This window comes from Dermacentor silvarum, chromosome 5 (assembly GCF_013339745.2).
Source record: "Dermacentor silvarum isolate Dsil-2018 chromosome 5, BIME_Dsil_1.4, whole genome shotgun sequence".
In the NCBI taxonomy this organism is placed as follows: Eukaryota; Metazoa; Arthropoda; class Arachnida; order Ixodida; family Ixodidae; genus Dermacentor; species Dermacentor silvarum.
This window is the reverse complement of record NC_051158.1, coordinates 11,656,705-11,680,991: the sequence shown is the minus strand read 5'-3', so window position 1 is coordinate 11,680,991 and position 24,287 is coordinate 11,656,705. Positions and strand designations below refer to the sequence as shown.

General features: G+C 42.1%; 1 protein-coding gene across 1 annotated transcript in view; it reads right to left on the bottom strand.

Annotated features, from left to right (window-relative positions):
• Positions 1-7,494: 7,494 nt before the first annotated feature.
• Positions 7,495-24,287, bottom strand: part of LOC125945418 (L-sorbose 1-dehydrogenase-like) — a 40,114-nt gene continuing 23,321 nt past the window's right edge. Inside the window, exons 7-12 of the mRNA XM_049667168.1 lie at positions 21,027-21,127; positions 19,799-19,830; positions 18,746-18,900; positions 17,766-17,943; positions 10,317-10,533; positions 7,495-7,741 (exon numbers count right to left, since the gene is read on the bottom strand). Coding sequence (XP_049523125.1) covers positions 7,591-7,741; positions 10,317-10,533; positions 17,766-17,943; positions 18,746-18,900; positions 19,799-19,830; positions 21,027-21,127 — 834 coding nt within the window. The 3' untranslated portion in view covers positions 7,495-7,590. The remainder of the gene's footprint in view (positions 7,742-10,316; positions 10,534-17,765; positions 17,944-18,745; positions 18,901-19,798; positions 19,831-21,026; positions 21,128-24,287) is intronic.

Here is a 24,287-nt window from a genome sequence, read left to right as displayed (position 1 = left end):
GTTACCTTCAGTCTGACCTGGACAATCTCAGTAAATGGTGCAATAAGTGGCAAATGAAAATTAACATAAAATTTATCAAGTTCGAGACTACAGCTAAACCTGTGTTATGTGATTACATATTAAACAACGTGCCCATAGCCTCTGTATCCACAAAAATATCTGGGTGCTCATTTGTCTTCTGATATGTCGTGGAACACTCATATAGACGCGATTGTTAGTGAAGCATCCGGATCACTTGGCTTTATAAGGTGCAATTTGCACTCGGCTAACTCGGAGACCAAGCTTCTTGCTTACAACACCTTAGTACTCTCTAAAATCGAATACGCCTCCTTAATATGGAATCCACATCAGGCCTACCTCAGACACAAACTGGAGTCTCTGCAAAATAAGGCTGCTCGCTTCATCACACGAAACTACTCACGTACATCAAGCGTTACGGAAATCAAATCTTCAATTAATCTAGCTTCTCTCAAAAATGCAGGCTACTGACACTACTGTCATTGGCTCGTAAACGTTACCACAATCAGTCGTCCCACGTTGCGCTAAATATCAGGCCAGCGCACCATGCGTCTTCGCGACTTGATCACCAACTTATAATCGAGCCTATCTTCGCCCGCACTAATCTGTTTTCCCCCTCACCTCTCCTCCTCGCTATCCGTCAATGGAATCTGCTTCCTGCTGACATCGCATGCATAGTTAATCATGACTAATTTGTAAATAGTTTAAAGTTGTACCTAGAAATCTGAGCTAATGGCTATCAGTAATCCGTATTGCCCCCTCATCTCTAAAAAAGGGGAGCGAAAGAAAACAATTGAAAGAAAAATGGAAAGATGAAAAATAAATTTCATTCTATTACTCCTTGCTGTAACGTTCCAATTAGATTTCCTAATGTTATGATTTATTCTGTAATTCTTTTCAGGTTCAGTGCTGTATACTGAAGATCATTGTCTTATTTCGGGCTGTTTTATCAAATACATGCAATACGGCCCATTATGATAAGTGCTGGAAATGTTTTAGGAACCTTAAACTTTGTGAATACTATACTGCGTTTTTTTTTTTTTACTCGCCGTATATACTCTGTAATAAGTCAGTGTTCTTGCGCTAATTCGTGTTTACTGATTCTTGTTTTCTAGTTCACATTTTCTCTGTTTAGTTATGTATTTTGTGCCCCATTCATTGTAATATCCCCTATGTAATGCCCTCTGGGCTTTTAGGGTACGTGAATAAAAATTAAAAAAAACTGCGTAATGTCCTGCAAAGGCGTCAGTTTTTTTTTTTAACGTCTTGCGATTCGTTACTCTTTATTTTCTAGTTTAAAAAATAGTCGGTCCCTCAATATAGCGCAGGTTAGGTTAGGGACGATGTTCGTAAAATGCCGTGTTCTTCACAGCAGATAAAAACCGACTTTCACCATCGCCGAGAAAATGCTCGGTGTCACAGCTGTGGTTCTGGGAATAGAGCAGGAAAGGTCAAATCTGCTTCAACCTCTCTTACTCAGCTCACGTCTTCGCTTAACGTTTTGTATTTTTGCGCAAGTACCACACAAAGCGAGAATTATTTTTGCTGTTTCAGAAGTCGCTGTACTACGTCGAAGAATTGTCAGAAAAAAAAGCACTTCGGGAGAATGATGTAAGCTATTACGTCAAATAATGTTGCAATGGTGCTTGTTCAGATTTATGCCGACAGTACAGCACAGTATTGCGCTCATATGCACAATCAAACAATAACCGCCGTAGAGTTCTATGTCTGAACAACAACTTTGCACGAATAATTAAGATTTAGCAGGAAAAAAATCTGGATCTCTGAGCGGCACAGAATGTTCTACTTTAGGTTATGTGCACCACATACACGATGAAAGTTCCTCCACCTCGGCTTCCATTTAGTGTTTCATTATATACAGGTGGCGACGGGAAGAACTCCAAAACTATTCGACATATATTGAGATTGGTAATAGTAGCCATTCGATTGGAGGTGCACCAAATCAGCCGAATTGAATACGACAATATTCGTTGTTCGAAATGTTTCGAGCATTCGTAAACCTCTTCTTCGAAGACCTACGATCGACGTTGCTCATTTCGCTACCTACAGAACGCACATGGCTGAAGTCCTAGTGCTAAAAATAGCAGATTTTTAGAAGTAGTTAACGTGGGTCGAACAAGTAATTGATGTAGCCGGATCCAACGTTTCGACAAGAGAACATGCCTTTGTAAGTATCCTGACGTTACGAAGGCATGTTCTTGTTTAAACCTTATCCAAATAACTTTATTTGCAACGCATAAATGTAGAGTCCTGCAGACAAGAAGCGGTCGCACACAACTAGAATGCCCAGGGACTGTACAGAAACCAGCAATAGTGGTGAATTCGGTAAATATACACAACCAGAAGAATTTACCCCTTTGATTATATTGAAATAATCCCTGCGTTATATCAAACTGATTAAATGAATACTACAATATGGTAGTTATGACACAATTAAGGTTTGTTTGCACATTAAAGACATACCAGTGCCATAAGTTTTTATACGCTATAAAATCAACAATGCAATTTTGCTATAACCGATATAACTGAGGTTCACTCATTCAACAAGAATTTTCGTATTTGCAACCTATATTCATCTAATGGAACGCCAAAGTTAATGCGTGTTGTTATACAATTAATTAACATGGGTATTTATTATGTGAGAAGAGACCTTCCATAATTTCTACGTGTTCTTGGTGCCGGTATCCGCTTGTTACGCAGGACATAATGTGATGGTGTTTCGTGTGTGGTGTTTGGCGTATCATCTTTATGTATGTAACAAAAGACCAACGTTTACAAATGTAACAACCTCACGGCGGCGGCAACGGCGACGGCAGAAATGCGCCCGGAGTGTCCATATGATTGCTATCGCAATAAAAAGGTTGTTTCCAGCGACATTTCTTCGATCCCGTTGATCACTGCAAGTCTCCATCTTCATGTGAACTGCAGTCGTGTTGTGCTGTAGAAATCTTGATTTGTGCATTTGAAGCATGACATGTATCTGCGCGCCACGATCTCTAGCTAACTTTGAAAGAAGTTATTGGGATATATATATTGGGAAAGAAGTCATTGGTTATTATATATACATATATATAAAAGAAAGGCAGGAAGATCAACCATGGTCATGACCGGTTGGCAACCCCACATATGGGGAAGGGAAAAGAGGAAAGGTAGTGGGAGTAATGCGGAACAGCAACTTCCAAATATGAATAGATGCCGGCATGTCTTGTGACTGCGAATTACTGCAAAATGTGGCTCCTGTGCTTCTGCTGGATCGAGCCGACTGGGCTTAGCTTGCGGAACTCCAACGCACTGTGGTAAAGTCCAAGCTTATAGTAGTCAGTTAAGGGAAGTCGCCCACAGATAGGGCTGCAATTCTCTGGCCGACGAGGTCAACGTGAGCGTCAACCATACGCGGCCGCAGACAGCCACACAACCCACGAACTTCCCAGTCACACAATTCCCAGTGACACAATTACCGGTGACACAATTTTGAGGGAAAGAGCTTAGGCGCGGACAAATTGAGAGAAAAACAAAATAGTCACAGTTTCGGCCGAAAGGCGAAGGATCGATTGCGATGGCATATTAGTAGACAAAATATACGTACTAAGGATAGTAGTTTTATCGGGCGTATAAGGTTGTAAACATTCACTTACTAACAAAATTAACAAGCACGGTGTCACACGCGCGTCGAAAGCACAGCGCATACGAAGCTACTGGCGTTCGGCGCACTTTGTCCACATCGCAGATCGTTTTCAAGATACGGCGCCCGCGAGGCCGCGCCGTATGCAGAAGCCGCCGGGGCAGAACGAACCTACCCCCTCCCCCGTTCCGTCGCCTCTTCCCGTGCCTCGCGCGCGACAGAAGATGGCGTGCTTCCGCCCCGCCTTTCCCCCTCGCGTGGGCGAGATTGAGCTGCGATCGCCGGCTAACCCTCGCAGGGTTTCACTCGCACATACAGCGTACGGCACGATGTTATCGTGTTTGAACTTACAAAGGACTGCTTGAATTTATGCTGTCTACCCTGTTATATTATCCAATGTTGTTATTCAAGGAATATAATTGTGCCGTTTGCCGAATAACTGCACTTCCGTGTACTGTTTAGTGCATTCTTAGGTTGTGGTAAGTAGTCATGTTGTTTACATACCATTGTTTTGCTACGATAATGTCCCCTCTGTATGTGAATGAAAGCTTTATTTTTTTACAGAGATGCTGTCTACGGCTAGGCCATGGCGTCCGTGCGCAAAAACTATCATCATCAGCAATGGCTCGAGCGTCGTCGTCTTCTGGCTCGTTCGTTGGCGGCCCTCATCATTCCCCACCATCATATCGGTATGAGGTATTGCAGAAGGGGGTATGAGGCCTCGCGTGATGCGTACGCCTGAGAGGGAGAGAGAGGTAAAACTTTATTGTGTCCATGATGGGGTCCGGGGGTGGCGGGGGTAGGCAGACTAACCCTCAGTCCTCCCCTTCCTGAGACGTTGGCCTGTCCTTACTTTCTGGCAGCGTCTTCGGCCATTCGGATGGCGCAGAGCTAATCTTCTGGGTCCAAACTCAGCAGCAAAGTTTCCAACTGCACGGCCGTAGTTATGATTATGACTATGATCAGTGACTGCAAGGCCATCATCACTTGCGTGACAAAATAAAAGAGGCGAAAAGAGAACACTTCAAGTGCACAGCAAATTGTGCATCTCTCTGCATTTGCACAAACGATATACACGGTACTCACATATAAACATAAAATGAGCGCAATTGCATATCGCGTAATTACTAAATAGGCATTAATAGCTCTACCAAGCACCATAGCAGCTTCTCTCGTCAAACACCTTCACAGAGTGGAATGCCCTATAAATTTCTTTCTTTTGTCGATTGTCTTTTTGCTTGAGCCATTTTTTGCTCCTCCTAGGCATGTTACTTTACCGCATTTAAAGATTGCAATAATTCGTTTGTGTATTCATTTGTACATTTTTTGTGCATTCAACGCGGCTGCTCAAATACAGCCTATTCAACAGTTTTAAGCCAGAAGCAGTACCTGAAGTTACGCGTATAGCGCAATAATTCCCCTGGCTTTTCGCAGACAGTTATGAAAAAAAATGCAACGAGGCGCATGATTCTATGGAAACAAGGTGAAATTTTAGTGGTAGCGTCATCGCTTAACTTAGTGCAGGGTACGTGTCTCTGTTCTTTCTAGCAATTCTGAAAGCAAAAAAAAATCATAAATAAAGATGAAGCGGACGCAGGCCATAAATCACCACGCAAGCTTATCTATTATTTAAAATGTGGATATGTCGGTTTTAAATCTTCATGAATAATGGCGCATGGCTGTAGGCCTGTCTGCGTTTGTTAATGCAACAAAAGCCACATCGCACATAATTCACATGTGTTCGCTTTTCTTTTCGTACCATCTGCATAGAATGCACGGAGCAGGCGCTCCTGAAATGAAACATTTACGCAGTAATGAGTAAGCTTGTGCGCATAATAGGGATGAAACGCCGAATGCTGTAACTGATTGCTCTGCCATGGCCAAGCAGCCGTGTGAGACGTCACATCGACTGAACAATCAATGCATATGCACGGGTTTCAATGCAAATTAAGCAGCATTCCATTTTCCAGAATGTACGTGTTACTGCATTGTCTTACTTTTTTTATATTCCTTTTCTTAGCCTGAAGTAAATTTTCAACATCGGGCGCGATAATTTTTAAAAAGCAGCCTGCGAATTAAATGTGCATAATTTTTTTTTTTTTTTGGTTTGCGAGTTGGCTGAAGACAAAGGGATGCCTATTAGCGTGACGAGAATACAGACATAAGAAGGGAGTAGGAAGTAACAGAGCAGGCGCTCTGATCCACTTCTCTGGTCCTTCATGTCTTTCTTCCCTTGTTGCTGTAAAATGCACCCCTTTCTGTGCATGAATACTCGCTATTTTGACGACCATAAAACGTGCGATCGTGCACTTCCACCTCTCAATACGCGTTGAAATAATGATATTTTAATGCGAAGCCCACTTTGTCTCATTGCCTTTGCAGTAGGCAGAAATGTAGGTTCCTGCCTAGAATAATTTTGGCTCTCTTCCATAAAAAGGAATTCACGTGACAGACCACGGGGTTAAGCCTCGGCCCACAAGAACAACTGCGCGTTTGTCAAGCAATTAGGCTACATTTTTAAAATAATATAGCTGGTACCGATGAGCAATCGTGAACCAAAAGGCAGTGCTGACGTCGTACAGCAAACAAAAAAATATCACAGTTTCGCCTTAAGGGACAAGCATTGAATGCTATAGTTTTATGTTAGAATATTACACGAAGTGTTAGAATCGTAGCTGTAGTGGCAGCATGCATTGAAGTAAGCGTAAGCTAAGTAAAAACGAGCTGTTGTGCTAAGGGTCCTCTGCCTGAATCCTGCCATCGGACAATTTCATTTATTTGTATTAATTAAAGACAACGTGTTTCTTACCGACTTCATCACCACTGTTCCGTATTAGGTAGGTTTCAAACGTTCCTTGGCCGGAGGTAGTGCACAGCCACGCCAATAAAATTGTATCACTTTTAGGTTTGAGCTCTGGTACTGTATCACACCTTTAATATTTAAGTCTGAGAACATTTAAGATAAAAGACATGCGCTGTCGGTGTTTTTTTTTTTTTTTTGGAATGGAAAGAAGTTGGAAAACAATTCAACCTGCAATTGGCGTCGATGAAACTTCTTACTCTGACTAGTCTGACTTCCTACGTGCCCAGGGTGACACATCGACTTCAGCTAGAGGTTGAATCGCCTTCCAACTTTCTTTCCTTGGATTGCCACAGTTGATTCCACCATATAAAAAAGTTTTGCAATTGTGGTGAACACTGACGAAAGGCTAGGACGTGAGGCAACAAAGTCAGCACGCTGGAGCTGCCGAGAATTAACCACAGCAAGATGGCAAGCAGAATGAACAGGCCCAGATTCGACTACGTACAGACTGCTATGTCAGTTATGTGCACGTCAAGAAGGTTGTGCCACGAGATTCTACTTGAAAGGAGTCTATAGGACGACCGATGCTGCTCTACCATGAACACATTTTCCTGCTTTTCACACAGCTTATGATCCCAGCATAGATTTTAAAAATGTTTTCCTTAATTTCTGAAACGTCCACTTTTTAGTTTGATATTGACCTAAAATTTGCCCTCGAAAATGTGACTTTTTTTTATTGATGACCACGCCACTCTTGGTTGAAGATAGGCATGCGTTCTATATAGCAAATACGACAATCGAAGGTGCTAAATTTATGGTTTTACGTGTTCAGCAGTAACTATAGGTAAGTATAGACAATTTACAGCGTCACTTAATGTAAGAGGAAGTTAAAAGAGATTCAGAAGCAAGTGATGATTGCGTGGTTGCCTTTCAGAAAGTGTTCTCGTGTAGTGTTTTGATGGCCTGACAGAAAACTGTACCAGGTGCTTCGTATAGACCTCAGATGTAACACAAGGTATCGAAGAAAAACGAAGGTAGATAAGCGTTTATTTGAGCTTATTCAATAAAATTGCGCGCTACACTGCTGTGGCAGCGGCGCGTAACGCTGGAAAATATTATTCGCTGCTCAGGCTCGTCTCACACGAGTGTTGTAGTCTTCTAACACCATCTTGGCTCCCTTGTCGCCGATCATCAGGACGGCCGCATTAATATTTCCGGCTGGGATTCTGGGCATCACTGAAGCGTCGATGACTCTCACGTTGGTAACATTTCTCACCCTGCATGACAATAAAAATAGATATTAATACATACGTTTAATTTGACTTAGGAGTGAGACGCAGATTCTTAACAGCGGAGCTGTTTAAGCCAGCCGTAAGTCCGTGATGCGTCCGAAAAAATCTGGGCCGATTCTGGCGGTAGTGCAGAAAGGGCCCAAGCGCAATGGCACATATCCCTGTGAACTAGAGAAGCTGAGCCTGGTAAGTCTAGCTAAGCATGCTTGGCACTACTTAAGCTTAGTCATCGATAGCCAATTGAGAGCCAATCAATAGCTAATCTATAATCTATCAATAAAAATAAATTCCGGAAAATGCTGGGGATGACTTGGTAGTCCTCAGCCTAGCCCAAATACATGGTTAATAGATTCGATAGCCAATCTATAGCCAATTCATAGCTAATTGATAATAGATAAATAATCAATAAATTCCGGAAAAATTTTTGGGGATTACTTGGTAGTGCTTATCCTAGTCCAAATGCGTGGCCAATACTTTGCAATAGCCAATCGATAACCAATGAATAGCTAATCGATAATCGATCAATCATCGATACATTCCTGAAAATGCTGGGGATGACTTGGTAGTGCTTATCCTAGCCCAAAAGCCAGGCCTAGCTAGGTGCCCATCAGCTCCTCTGTTGCGCCTCCAGTGCAAGCTACGCTAGTTTTTTTTTTTTTTTTTGAAATTCAGCATAGAAACTAATACTTAAAGGGGGCAAATGCCTTTTTTTCTGAGCCTTGTGTTCGACCTGATGTCAAGTGGGGACTGTGTCATCGCAGGTTATACATGTTTAGATAGACCAGCTGTTATGCATTGAGACAAAACTGTACGCAGCGCACAAAAGGTCCCTAAACGATATCCTTGCGAGGCTGTATTTTTCTTACCTTCAGCGCCTTACTTTTGTGGCAATGGTCTGCGTACTTCAGAGCCGAAGTAGCGTCAGATAAAATAAGAAAACAATGAATTAGCCGCTATGGTGAGCCTCGACTGAATTTTAGCTGTCAGCGACCTTTGTGGAGCTTGGTTCTTGCGACACGAGAGCTCGGTGTAGACCAACGCTTCTAGATCCTTCTAGATCCTTCTACAGGATCCTTCTAGATCCTGTAGACCAACGCTTCTAGGAGAATTTAAGAGCGTTGGTGTAGACAGAGTCACTATAGACTGAACTGGTCAGTTTGGTCTATCGCCAGGTCCCGGCGGTGAAGATGTGCTTCGCCGACTTTTGCACGATGAGGGAGCTCTGTAGCGTACGTTATATACCACAATTCAGTCAAGCACAAGACCAATAGTGACAGTGTGTTGGCAGGCGTAAATCACCGCGTTCCTTGTATCGGCAAAGTCAGCGACTTTCTTCGGTTCGCCATTTACGCAGTAATCGGCGTGAGAGTGAACATAGCTAATAGGTCAGAAGTCACATCATAGATCCAAGTTGCTACTCGTGAAGAGCAAGATCACCCGACCTAAGCTGAGTTACGTAAATGATCGAAACCTATTGAAAATCGATTAAAGGAACACTGAAAAGAAACACTAAAGGAGCTTAGGTTCCTAAAATGTTTTAAAAAAAAGCTATTTTCCTTCTTTTTGCGCTAATAGTTTATTAAAAGCAAAAGTGAAGGTCGAAGTTTTATTTTTCCAATTTTGTGTCGACACTACAGCGCCGGAATACCAGTGTGGCGTCACAGATTTCAAAGCATGTTTTCGTATTAGGGTCGTTGTGACTGTGTAAAGATTCTTGAAACGTACTTTGTATAGTCGATGGCTCTGTCAGAAAATAACTCCATGTTTGCTGGTAAAGAGTTATCTAGACTCGAGCAGACATTTTCAAAATCCATCACGTTACCGCAAGCTGTTGTGGGAAAGGAAAATCATCATGGCGTCGCCACAAGTATAATGGTGATACATGGTGTTTTATGATCATACTGCAGTCTTTTCTGGCTTCACCGTAATAGTGGCCTTCTTGGCCACCATTACTGTGGCCGCACCGCTCAGACAACTGAAATAATATTTTCTCTTTAATGTCCCTTTAAAACACCCAGATTGTGACCGGGATGCATCCTGCGTAAGGTTACCAACGAGGTGCTGACGAAATTGTCGTCATCAGAATGTAGTACGTTACGAAGAAAGTAGTCAGGGACGTAAACAAGGCGGGGTAAGACGCAGTAAAACGCCATGGAGTGTTTATGGAATCATGTTCAAAGCCCTGGTGACGAGTACTCCGGCGTGTCTTCAGTCATCCTTAATCCGTATTTTTGAAAGCGCACGCAAATTCACATGTATGTGCGCTTCCTTCTGTTGGTTGTATATAAGGGTCATCCTGAACGTTTTTCAGTGAAAGCTCAGAGCCCGAACAGGTGCAATTGCTTCAAAACTGCGAAACTCTAAAAAATAAAGGAAGAAAAGGCATTTTTATTATAGCATGAAAGGCATCCTGGCATTGAGCGAGAGCATGAACCTGAGCCAAACCCTAGCGATGGAATGGAATCAGACGCAGCGTGTATGCGGTTCTCCTGATTGGATAGTTATCGCTTTCAGTTTGCAGTGATTAGTAACGAAAAGCGTAGAACAATCGTTGACTCACCTTAGTCTCGAGTCGACGACTGAGTCATTTCGGTCGCCCATAGGGCATGTGCAACAAACGTGTTGTCCAGGGAAAGCAGCCTGCCGGACGAAGCATGCTATGTACTCCGGTGACCAAATGGTGTGATTCTCACAGTTCGGGTAAGACCCGTTCCAAATTTCAGCACCAATTTTTTTCATGGCATTCGTGTTGAAGAGCTGCATTACTTTAAGGGTACCTGGTGAGGTATTAGTATGGAAGATTGGAGAAAGAGCAGTCAATTCATTAAGGTCGTGTCGCTTGTGTAGCCAACGTTGAGTAAATCATATCTACGAATAAAGCATGGTGAAGAATACTAGGTTTACGAACTGCCGCTGAATGCCTAATTCATGTATGTCACCTTGACTGCACCTATCCTAATATTTTTATCTCTCCAATGCAATCTAACAAAGAAAACGTTCGATTTAAAAAGTAGATGTTATGTCTGTTTTTTCCTCACTTACAACAATGACTAATAATGTTTTTAAACACGAGAATTTTATTGCGTTTTAGATTGTTAAAAACATGTCGCATCACTCCATCCTTCGTCCGCTGTTTTCAATGAACACGAATTACCAAAATTTCGAGGTACAGTGGTATGAAATTCAACAAACCATCATCAAAACGATCTCCTTTCTCTACTCCGTTAAGCATCATGTTAAATTTCTTTTACTGCGTGAGTCATCTTCTCTATGATTTCTTTTCATGCACATCTGTGTTGCTTTGCTGGAGTATTCGTAACTGTTATTTACATTTTTAACAAATAATTATCATCTGGCGAACTGCCTAAGAGCGGGAAGATCGCTAAGGTCGTTCCCCTTTTCAAATCTGGTGACAGGCACTCTCCTGGTAATTATTCACCTATCCCACTAACATGAATATGCTGCAAATTACTTGAGCATGTTATACCTTCTCATATCTACGGTCACCTTGGATACAATAACTTGTTCTTCTCTAATCAGCATGGCTTCAGGAGCGGCTACTCGTGTGACACGCAGTTATTTGAATTCACGACTGAACTTCACTCTAACATGAACGCTAATGACCAAACTGACTGCTTCTTCCTTGAGTTTTCTGAACTAAAACTTTCGATACTGTACATCGTTGCCATTCGATTTCCAAGTCGTCTGCACTTTGTTTAGATTCATTAACACTATCTTGGCTTCTTTACTTCCTGTCTTTGTGTCAGCAATTTACCGTGATGAATAACGGTTCAGTGTAGCCTTTGCGACATCACGTCCGGTGTCACTCAAGGCAGTGTCCGCGGTCCTTTACTTGTTTTTAATATACATAATGACTTACCCTTTAACATGTCATGCCCAGTTAGGGTGCTCGCTGACGGCAGCATCACCTACCGCACTATTAAATGCTTTGATGACCATTCTACTTTTGAAAATGTGCTAGACCTAACCTAAAGCTGGCGCAAAACTTTGCAGATGTCCCTCAACGCCTCTAAATGCAAGTTACTTTGTTGAGCCGTAAACGCGATAACTCAGTGTTTCACTCTTCGATGAAGGATACCATAATTTGTGATGAATTAGGAAATTAGGTCATGAAATTAGGAAATTTGCAGGTAGAAATTGGAATCAGCTAGCGTAAGACAGGGGTAACTGGAAATGGCGGGAGAGGTCTTCGTCCTGCAGTAGACATAAAAATAGGCTGATGATGATTACCATAATTTGTAATACACCGTCCTACAAATGTCTTAGCGTCCACCTTAAACCTGAGCGCTCCTGCACCACGCCTGAAGCATACATCTCTTCTGAAGCGTCTAAGTCTCTCGGTTTGCGTAGAAATTTGTGTAACACACCTTTTAATGTACGTAAATTAGCATATCTAACCTATGATCGCCCACAATTAGAATTCCCTTCATCTACATGGTCACCATCAGGAGTACCTTATCAGCATGTAAGAAGCTATTCAAAATACAGCAGCCAGATTCATTTCGCGTAAGTACGACCACTTTTCTAGCATTACCCGAATAAAAAATGCATTTCACGTCAGTAATTAGAAACTCGCCAGGCGATTGCTCTTTAATGTCTGTTTCATAGGCACATTTACATCAATAAAGCTCACCGTCTGCCTATTCGTGCACCTGTGCGCACGTCACGACGCCCTCACAACACACTCAGTTCCATGCGCATACATGATCAAACGCAGGCATTTACCTCATAATCACTGCCTCGCGCTGTTGCACATTGGAACAATCTTCCAGACCACATTGCATTCATGTCAAAGCGCGAAAAGTTTCGTGATAACCTGAGTACGCTCTTTGATAACACTGTATTAGGATGTTCTACTGTACTCTTTGTAACCTTTGTTTTGTTACCTCTTTATTTGATGCTAACATTTTTTTTCCTGTACAAACTGTTACTCCTCTTAATCAATGCCCTTCAGTGGGCCTGTAAGGTATTATGAATGAATGAATAAATATAGAAATGAAACATAAACAAATAAATAGTAAGGTGCAATGGCCGCTGGCATGACCAGCTGAAAGTAGACGCTGAGTGGCAGCAACGGAGTCGCACGACCGACAAAGGTGGAGCGTTCTAATCGTCTCTACTCTAGACATCAGAGATTGTGATGACGTGCGATAATAGTCATGGCTGCCGATGAAGTTGACGCCGCAGTTCTAATGGACCCCGTCGTGTAATAATTTGGAGTTCCGCTGTGATTTCTGTGTGTGTCCCTGAATCATAATCAGTTTATTCAACACAAAAACGGGGATAATTACATGATAAGTATATACAGAAGGAGGTCCCGTAGTTACAAACTGAAATGGGACCTCCTAGCCATGATGACAAGAGTTAATTATACAAACAACAATGGCAACATGTAAAGTTTACGATAATGAAGGTTTTTAAAAGACAAGGCATGAAGAAATGCAGCAGCTTAATGCATAAGGCTGCTGATTAGTCAATAGTAGGGAAAACTACAAGAGGTCTTTTTCCAAGAAAATGAAAAAAATGCAGGAAATAAATAGAGAAACACAGTTATAGTTAAAAAGGGGGAAAAACACACTACGCTGAAAAATGATAGTCGGATAAAGCTAAACAAAGTGCTCAAGTTTTGCATGAAACCTGTGAGATTTCAACAATTTTAAAGGAAATGGTAATGTGTTCCAGAGAGATAAAGCTAAAAGTGTAATGACTGCTTGCCGTAGTTGGTACGAAAACTGGGTAAAATAAAGTTCATATTCTCTGCAAATCTAGTGTTACTTATATTAATAAGAGAAGTCTTTGGTATGATGGTTACTGAGGTATTATTGTTTATTGCCCTAAAAATAAAAATGGCGAGGTTATATTTAACAAGATCAGTCGCATTCAAAATTTATGAGCATGTAATAACTCATTCGCGTTAATGCTACGAGATGAAAATGTTATTAGACGAATAGCTCAATTTTGAATGACTTCCAATGACGTTAGGTGACTGCTATAAGTGTTTCCCCATGATTGAATGTTACAGTTCATATGAGATTGGACAAAAGCATAATACGGCGACATTAGAGTACAAAATGAGAAATGCGGTCGTGCTTTAATCAGAACGCGTATTCCATATGCCATTTTCTTTTTTACGTTAGCTATGTGAAGGTGAAACTTAAGGTGGTGATCAAATTTCACACCTAAATAGGTGAAATGATGAACTGCAGTGATTAGGTTATTGTTGATGGAAATAGATTGAAGGTGCTCAGCCGATCTCTGATGCGAGGTAAAGATGACTAAATTGGTCTTATTATGGTTATTCTGCAGCTTATTATGTTTACACCACGTGGAGATTGACAGAAGATCTTCGTTTAGCTTACTTATTGGTGTTTTTACACAATTGTTAGAATTAAATATAGTAGTGTCATCAGCGCACAGAATGCACTTCGATGAGGAAAGGCAACTAGGCAGATCATTATTATAAATTAAGAAAAATAGGGGACCTAATATGGACCCCTGCGGTACACCTAAATTTGTAGTAGCTTCTTTATAGTAGTTCCCAGAAATGTTAACTTGTTTTCTATCTTGCAACTGCGGATTAGAAGTAGTGGCGAACCTGTTATCTCAATGGCTTCGAGCTTAGCGCAAAGAATTGTGTGATCAATAGTGTCGAAGGCCTTAGATAGGTCAACAAATATGGAGGCTGCAAATTTACCTTCATCAATTGCGTTTTTAAGGTAATCAGTAAGAGCTATAAGTGCTAGATTAGTTTAAAAACCAGAACGAAATACAAATTGAGGGGGGAACGAATGCTAAATTTATTTAAATACTTTGTTAGACACTTCTCGAAAATTTTTTCAATAACCTTATTAAAAAATGGAAGAACACAAATAGGTCTATAATTCTGCATGAGCGTGCGATCACCTTTTTTGAAAACAGGAATGACTCGACCGCGTTTAAGTTCACGTGGGACGACACCGGTTTTAAAAATGAGGTTAATGATAGCAGAGAGAACGTTAGCAATATGGTGTGCAATCATTTTAATATGGTAAGCATTAATATTATCGAGGCCAGCGCTGGTGGCTTTAAGGGCGCTAATTATTGAAATTACTACAGGCGTAGTTGGAAAAAGAAAAAAAAATGAATGAGGTTGGCGGGTAAGGGACATGTTACAGCATGAAGCAGAATCACAAGTGGTATTGAAAAAAGCATCACAAAAGGCATTAGCAATATCAAGCGGATTACTGTGTTCCCTGTTATTGTGAATGATTCTCGAAATGACGTTCTGGGTGTTACGATTTAAAAAGGTGTTAGCTATTTCCCACTTTTTCCTAGTGTTATTACCACATTCTACAAGTTTATGTCCGTTATAATTCCTCTTCGCAATCCTCAGCGGAGCAGAAAGTGAGTTAGAATTTTTTTTGCAACGGGCAACTAGTTTAGCATTAAAAGATTGTTTCTTTGTTTTTAGTACAAATTGTCACGAGGCCGCATTGCTTTCAGAAGGCTATCTGTAAGCCATGGGTTTTGCGGCGATGCTACCTTTTTTCTGCATTTTTATTTACGAGAGAGGGAGTTTAAAAGCAATGAAAGTGTCGACAGAAACTGTGAAAAAGCTTTTTGAGGGTCATTAGCTGATACAACTTCCGACCAGTCCGTTTTAGTTGGACTAGTAAGGAAGATTTCTTTGTCAAGTACAATTCTGTAATATGAAGGGTTTCCTAAGGTTGAGTGATTGCGAAAGCGTAAAACGATAGGGTAGTGATCGGTAAAGTCGGTGTTAACGATTCCTGCATTCGGTGCGTCTGTTAAGTTCGATAATTCGTGGTCAATCAAGGTGCCATCGACATTGTTAGGACAGCGAGTAGAGATAGTAATTAAACATTCATACCCAAAACTAGGAAACGTGCTTGAATATTTAGAAGAATTAGATGAACTGGTATCCAAGAGGGTAATGTTGATATCGCCCACGATTATGCCGTTGCTGTTAGCGCACGATATTTTTTCCATGGCTCGATCGAGGGCACAATTAACAGAAGTCAGTAACTAAAGAAGACGGTGAGCGACAAATGCAGCCAAACACTAAGTTCTTGTTGTCTATACCAAACACGGGTGAATCAAATTCAATAATACTGATTTACTGTTAGTAATATTTAACTCCAAGTCATGTCCGGCGTTTGTATGGAATATTAGATGAGACAAATATAGCTGCACCACCGTGGTTACTCGTCTCTCTGTGAGAATACTCAGGAACGAACACTGAGACTACACAGCACTCTGAATGAACGCAGCACTTGGGGTGAGCAAAAAGCATCCGGTACTACCATGGGGATTCACTTCATCTTTAGGTCACCTTGTCGCTGTTCATGTAAAAAAAAAGATCTAACCATTGCTGCCGCAGCTTCATAATAAGGAATATTTATCTCTGGGGCAACTCCCACTTCTCCACGTTATATATAATCTCAGTACACAGTCGCTAAACTGACCACGATGGTGTTTATTTTCTTATCTTTTTTTTTTATTTGAGAAAGCTGAATTCTTCAGAGTTTGTGAATCATAATCTGTATTTCTTGCCTCATAGTTTAAAAAACCTGAAATTATGTAAGCTTAAACAAAATAAAGCATAGAATTCTTTACGTAAATTTCCGCGCTTCCGAATTTAAATATTCGCAACTTTCGACTAAACACAGATCGCCATTCTGTCCAGTGTACAAGTTTATTTATTTATTTATTTATTTATTTATTTATTTATTTATTTATTTATTTATTTATTTATTTATTTATTTATTTATTTATTTATTTATTTATTTATTTATTCGCTCGTTCATTCATTCATTTATTTATTCACAAACCTATATTGCCCACTTAGGTATTATTCTAGGGGGCGACGAAACGGAGCAACAAAAAATGAAAACATCGTAACGAAATCAAGAGTTATAACATCCGCACTAAACGTGTGGATGCATCTTGGAAGGAAGGGTGCAAAGCGTATTTATGGGAACATCCGCGACACTCGCGTCCAGTCGGTTTCACTCGCGAATGATAAAGGGGGGAAAGAAATTCGTGCGTGCAAATACGTCCCTACGAGTATTTTTCTAACCTCTTCAGCGTGTTTCTTTTTGTGAGCAATATTGTATAGGCCCATAATCTGAAAAAATATGTATAATTATGAATTTCATCATTTTAAATTGGATAAACAACTCTGTCAGCAAGCGTTTTCTTTTTTGCTGAAGAGCTATTCATGCTTGCTAACTCCTAGTGGTAGTTACACCAACCGGAACCAATGTTAACTTATATCTCACAATGCGTGCGCTACGGCCTTAAATGCGTTCATGTTTGTGGATTGTCATTTGGCTATGAGGATTTCATATATGGCAGGCGGCTTAACCATCGTTCGCACGTTACATACGTATGTTTTTAAGGCGTTTTAGTGGTGATGTGAAATTAGGCCTAATTAAATTTCACAGACCATTCGCTTTACCAGTTCTCTAACTCATATATTTATGCCAAGATAAGTCTGAAGAATACACTGCAAGATGTCTAAATTTTTCAGCATAGTCAACCCTGGTGCCAGACAGGCATCAGTAGAATAGAAAGATTTTGCGCTTCCTGGGGAAAATAGTAAAACACGTGATGTGGACACACATGATATATGAGTTACGGGATATGAGATACCCGAAATTACCATGTTGTCTACGCGGGAACATTTTTCTAAAGCTCTACTCATATGCTAATGGTGTATTTTACAGCGGTATACAATACCTCAGCTTTGTCTGCTTTATATGTGTAAATTCATTAAATTTCTGTGACTCGCCAATTTTATAAACTGCACCAGTTTGTAGAATTCCTGAGTTACAGAGTTTTAAGGTTGATGCGTCACCTTTCTTAAACTTTTAATTTCAACTATTAACATGGTGCGCTGCGTGCCAAATAAAATTGCTGCTTTACCATGTATTTATATAGCAGTTTCGGATGTAATTTCTGTTGAGCAAACGCTCGAGATACTCACCGTTCACGATTCGCTCCACATCCTCGTTTTCAGATAGAAACTGGAGGTCGATCAGTGGCGGTGCTTCCGGGTGTGTCTTGTTTAGCTTGACGGTTCCACGGGACTTTGGTTGCACCATGGCGACAGCGCTCATGAAGCCAGTTTTGTTGAACATCGGCATGTAATATTTCTCATACGTCTGACAAGAGAACAGAAATTAGCGATAAGAGGTCGTAGGTTGCTTCACACAAAAACTACTACTTTCTTAAGGTCAACAGGAATTGATTGGGCTGACAGCTGATATAAATTATAAGTATAACCACACTGGATGTTTTACCGACAAGACGGTGCCAATGAGAACACCTTTGTTGTGGGGTGATAATGCAATAAATCCCGACAAAATAAAGCTTCTGTATAAAATGTTGCCTCACAGGAACCTTTAAACCGCACATATTTATTGATGGAAGAACGCTTGGTACTGAATGGCTTCGGAGTTTTATTCTTTGCAATATTGACCTCCCCGTGCCTGGTCTGCTGGGTGCTACTCGATATTGAATTCTTTTTATTGGAGAGGACCGAAATGATGTGAGGCAGGAGCCTACCTACCCACCTATGTACCAATCGCAAAGTTCCTTGATTGAGTCAATGATTCCTTCGCTTTATCAGTTTAAATATACAAGCAGAATAAAAAGTGAGCAAAGTCAAATGAAATATGACAAAACGAACTCCATTAGGCGTTCATACAAGTTTACAATATTGTAACTATAAGTCACAATGACATGGAACAGCATGAATATTTAGGTAGACACCAGAGAGATCAATTATGCACATGTGTAACATAACACAGCTAACGTCCAAGTATGAGAACCACATGAAACGTTCATGGCAGCTTCGGCTTGTTATTGTACACTCGTAGTTTAGGAGTCAATCATGCAAGGGGAAGAACTGCAACAAGGCAAGTAATTACTTTATTAAGCGCTCTACTTTCGGGGCCCACTTACGTGATTCGAAACGTATGGTGACTGTTGAATTCGTGGATCAGGAAAAAGGTCCGTTAATTCCAGCTCTATGTCAGGATAGTCCGGGAGTCCGGTTGAGTTTTCACCGCTAGTGGTGAAAAGCAGCGCTTCGAATGCACCAGGTATAGTGAGAAGCCCTGCATTTTCAACATGAAATGTGTGCTTAGTATGTGAAACAAGAAAATGACAACAGGCAGGTTTTTTTTATTATTTTTATTCACGCGCGCTGAAAAGTACTCCGAGCGCTTTTTTGTGCCAAACACATTTAGTTTTGCCGTGAGTCAAACGCAGTAACGCGATAGCTAGCGCGTTCCTGATGGCACATTCGACTAATCGTTGTAGAGCGCTCTGGAAGCGCTAAAAGGTGTTCTTAGATCGAAAATGAGCGTTGCTGCTAAAATAGGTGGACTTCAATGACGAGAACAAGGCCGGAATATTACTACCCGACCCAACCTATTCCCATAATGCAGCTTGAAAGAGGGGTGGGGTGGAGGGGATATTTTGTAAGTGTCGACCTAGGACATGTCCATTTCCTCTGCTGCTAAAGCTCTGATTGGCTGGTCTGGGGTAGAGGCGCCCCCAGCCAATCAGCACTTGAGCAGCGGACGAAATGGACGTGTCCACTCGGTGAACACTAAAAGAATACTACCCCCCACTCAGTATTGTGCAAATTTTGTAGCACTGCCGCAACGTTCTGAAAAGTCCGGTTGAATGTGGCATAAGTTGCTCTGTTTTACGGGTTATATCAGCAGTATAGATGATATGCGCAGCAGCACGTGATTGACCTGCTTCTGATAAAGAATGGTCCGGGATAATGTAAGGGTTCTAGTTCAATGATTTTCTGTACTTCCTCAGTGGTCAATGCCATACTCCAAATATGCTATCTCCAGGATCGAGCAGTCTTGAACGGCCAATGTTAAGAAGAGACTATACGCTACAGTGGCTATGCTTTCGCTTGTTCCTCATTCATGCAATACATTTCACTTGTTACCGCTAGTATATTTAACTTTTTTCAGCACAGTTTGCTCTATCTACCGTTAGCGATGCAGTTTCCTCCTGAACTGCACCTGCACGGGAATCGCCAACAGCTGGTAGGATTGATTCCTGGCTACTGCTGGTGATAACACTAATCGCAGCACGAAACGCTCCATCTTGTCTCTGCCCTGTCTAAAGCCTTCATGCACAAGCTTCAAGCTTAAATATTTCCCTAAATAGTGCTGCACGGGCGCTTTAACCGTACCTAATTGTCCCACGTAAAGAAAAAAAAAAGAAATAAAAACCGCGAGGCTAGAAGGCACCTTGGACGGCTTTATTTATGGGTGCATTTGATAAAGCATATCTGCAAAGAAACGTGATACGTTGTCGAATATTCACCCAGTGTGATGGAACAGTCGTACTTTTTTTTTTCTGGGACTGCAATGCTGCAGTGAATGTACGAATATGAATTCACCGAACAAGACTGAGAGGTATTATTTGGCGTTCTATGTTAGTGGGTATTTTTCCACTGTGAATAAACGAAGTGATTACAGTTAATGACGCGTCGGCCATCGGTCGTGAAGCAATGGATCTTCTGATATGGGCTTTATATGTGGGACGCACCAAGATGAATGTTCACTGGGCAGCGAAGCTGCATATCTCTAAGACAAATCTGAACCCGTGATGATGGTGTCAATGATACCAGCTTGTAGTGCATCTCTAACCCGGTTTCCTACTAATTAAAACGCTTCCCTCGTTTCATTATGAACGTAACTTGTCGAGGCATATGAAACGCCCAGATTATTGCTGTCGCAATTTAAACTATTTCTTATGCATTTGACATTTTAAGATGGGTTTCCGCTCTTATTGGATATTTTGTTTTGAGCATTTTTTTAAATGTACGGCACTTCACGAGTCTCTGTTCTTTCTTTGCGATGTTTTGCAACTTGGGATGTACTTTTCTGAGTAACGTAAAAAAATTGGCTAGTTGGGTCTGCGTAATTCAAAGTATAACAGCGCAATTTTATGACGAGGACAAAACCGAAGAAAAGGCCAGACTTGTCGGTTCTCCCGCTTTATTCTTGTGAAAATATCGCGCTGTTATTTTATTATTTTTTCTCTTGTGACCCGCAGTAGGCGCACCAATTCCTGGTACGAATATGATTATAGTCAGATCTTTAAACAGAATTTCTCACTAAGGTTGGCGTGAAAACAGTTTAAATATGATCTAAATTTCCGTTACCTGTCTGATTGGCGTAGTACTCGTCGATGCTTTTATTTATGTCGCGTATTCCCTACGAGATCGTTAGTCGTAGTAACGACAAGGCCCAGGAAAATGATGTGATCCATGAGTCCCACACCCACTGGAAGGTCCGCCACAGGTGTAATCTGCAAGTAAAATTCAGGTATTTCAACATTTTTATCTTGATGTAGTCGATAACATTTTCCACTGAACATTATTTTATTGCTCAGCTTAAGCGGTAAAGCTTTGTTGTGCTTCAAGGCAACAATAAAACGACAAGGTTTTCTGTACTTTCCTTGTTATTATCCCGTGCTGTTTATGCGCTTCTACAGCGACGATTTCAGTATGTTTCAGGTAAAGCAGTTTTACGAGCCACTTCTTCTAAGCGGGAACCTAAAACCAGTGTGCAGAACGATTAACTTCGAGGAGACGAGCGGAACGTGGGGCAATATCCACTCAACAGAGTCAAACATGTACCTGTCTCCGTTTTCAGAGGTTTCACTATTGCTCCTGCACTGTTCATTAGCTCACCTGGTCATCATCATCAGCCTATGTTTATGTCCACTGCAGGACGAAGGTCTCTCCCTGCGATCTCCAATTACCCCCGTCTTGCGCTAGCTGAATTCAACTTGCGATTTGATTGCGATTGCGATTGATTCCAACCACCTGCTAAATGGCACTAAATGCTTTCAGTCTGTCTGGCTTCAGCTCCGCTGAAAAAAAAATCTTCTGTGACAATGTCTGCTCCATTAAATATCCCCACACTAGTTTTGGGTTATCAAAACGTACTTTGTTCAATCGTACATCGTGGGATGACGATGGGGTCTCCAAAACCGTAGACTTGCATGCATGCATGAATACGATTCAGGTAAATGTAGTCTAATCTCCGTGCTCCGCGAGAGCCACAGAAAATTTGAACGACAGCCCGCGCACGTTTACTCTCAGAGCTGCCAGCCTTCCGAAGGCAAATACGTCACATGTGTCGCTCACCCCGTCATGTCCCAACCTTCCGCTGCGCACAAATCATCAGCAAAATTGCAAGCAACACGGCCCGTTGAAATAGTGTAGTGCTAAAGTGAGGGGGCCCGTTTTACAGAGAAGCTGTTTATGCGGATTCTTAGCCGTCGTTGTCGGACTTCGCTAAAAAGAGGCCACGTCACCTAGCTCGATAGGAGAGGAAAAGATGAGCTCAACAGGGGGAAAGGGGTTGAAGTGACCCTTTTACCCCTGTGAGAATGCTGTGAGAGGGTGCAGATGAAAACGAGAACGCAGAGGGGGGTTGACGTAAGTCGCGCCGTCCAATACTCGCTTTGGAGGGGGAGAGCGTGAGGCGCGCCAACCAATGGCGGTGTACGAAAAAAGTAGGTCGACGGACGAGTGGGGTGTGAGAGGAGTTCGCGGTAGCGTTGGTTGTATATACGGAGCTTTGGATTAGTGGTTCCGCACAGGTACATCCCAGCTACAACTATGGGAAGGCCAGGAGTAGTGTGTACTCCGGAGGAAGAAGCTGCCTACCGCGAGCGTTAGCGAGAGTTGGCTCGTGAACGGGCTCATCGTCGTAAGCCCGACCCCAAGCTTCGCGCCAGAGATGCCGAGTTTAAACGGCAGTGCCGGGAGGCCGATCCCGAAATGCGCGCCCGAGACGCGGAAACACATCGGCGGAAACACTGCTTGCGAAGTTTGACTTGCATGGTGTAACACTCAGTGTACCTAACACAGCTTCGCTGTTCGACCATCTTCATGGAGTGGAAGGGGCGGTGATTTTGTTATTCCATAGCATGTTATGTGTACAGAAATGCACTAGTGACTCATAATCACATAGGGTTTTTGGCACGTAAAACCCAATAATTTTCAAGATTTTGGCGCTTGACAGTGGTTGGTCCCGTGTCACTGGGGCGCACAGTAACAACGTAACAACGTGTCAGTATTCGTCGGTCCGGAGCCATTAAAGCGGCATCTGCCTAAGATCCTCCACGCTACGCACCTGGTTGCTTCGTTACCCTTGGCAAGAACTCTCTGTATCAGGCCTGGTGTTGAAGCATAGGAAAAAACAACCTTTGATCCAGAATCTTTGATGCACAACCTTTGATGCAGAAGAAATGATATAATAATCAATATTTATTAAAAAATAAAGAAAATTGTTGCTCCAACTCGCGATTCGAACTGAGGACCTCGCCGTCAGGAGCGCAATGCCGTTGCGCTGCGCCACGAAACCAGAAAAGAAGGCTTGCTATTACACAGGTATTAACCCATCGGCTGCTATTAACCCGTCATCATAGTATTCCAACTGTAGTCAGGGGCCTCCTCACCATAGTTACTTCCTTATAAAAAAAATCAAGCAGATTCAACGAACTGTTGGAAGCGATGTTATGTGAAGAATTAAAGTGGTAGCTGGCTACCCAGTATCGTTCAGGATTGCGCAGAACGTCATCGGGTAAACCAACGTGTTTGTGTTAGGCGTATTTATTTGTCTCACGAGAGCACATGTGGGACGACAGCAGCAAGACGACGGTGACGACGATCGTGTGACGCCGGTGGCATAATTTCTACTCCGGCCGTTCGACGTGAGCTTAATGTATGCCGATTGTTGGTTTCTACATAGGTACTGGAGGAACGTAAGTGAGAGAAGCATAGGTTGTGACGTCATCGGTGACCACGTTTTATACAATCGTACGTACCTATGGCTATGTCGTGTGGTGTATAATGAAACGACTATGGCATTAGCACTCCGCGATGAAACGTTAAAACCTGTTCGACCTGCGCTGATCATGAAGGCGCTACCGCGCCGCACAGTTTTTAAGTAACATTAGCTGCTGCGAGGAAAATACTGGGCAATGCGGGCTGATCGCGGAGACGGTGTTGACTAACACTGCGTCTCAAAGCGCGAGCTGTCACGAGGAATGAACACGAGAAAGTGACACGTTACAGACGCGCCGAACGTCTCAAAGAGCTGTAGTCGACTGGCACGAGAGGAGTATGCCTGCGATCGGGGCCTATTGGTAAGAGAAAGGGGCTGCTGTGCTTGAAGGCACACGTTCGATTCCACTGTCAGTCGCGCATGTCTTTCAATGCTATTCGCCTTGTTAGGGTACTTCGCTCACTGTCGGAAGCTATCTATTACATCGAAGCTGTATGTGCCTAGGCTGTTACACTCGTGGTCCGACCACAGGAAGCCTCCGGTGGAAATAAACCCATCGAATACCTATCGAAAACTCGCGTCTCGTTCACTTGGTATATACCAAAATTGGCATGGAAGGGGTACGAATGTATGACTAACATGACTGATAGGTCATGACATGAATAACC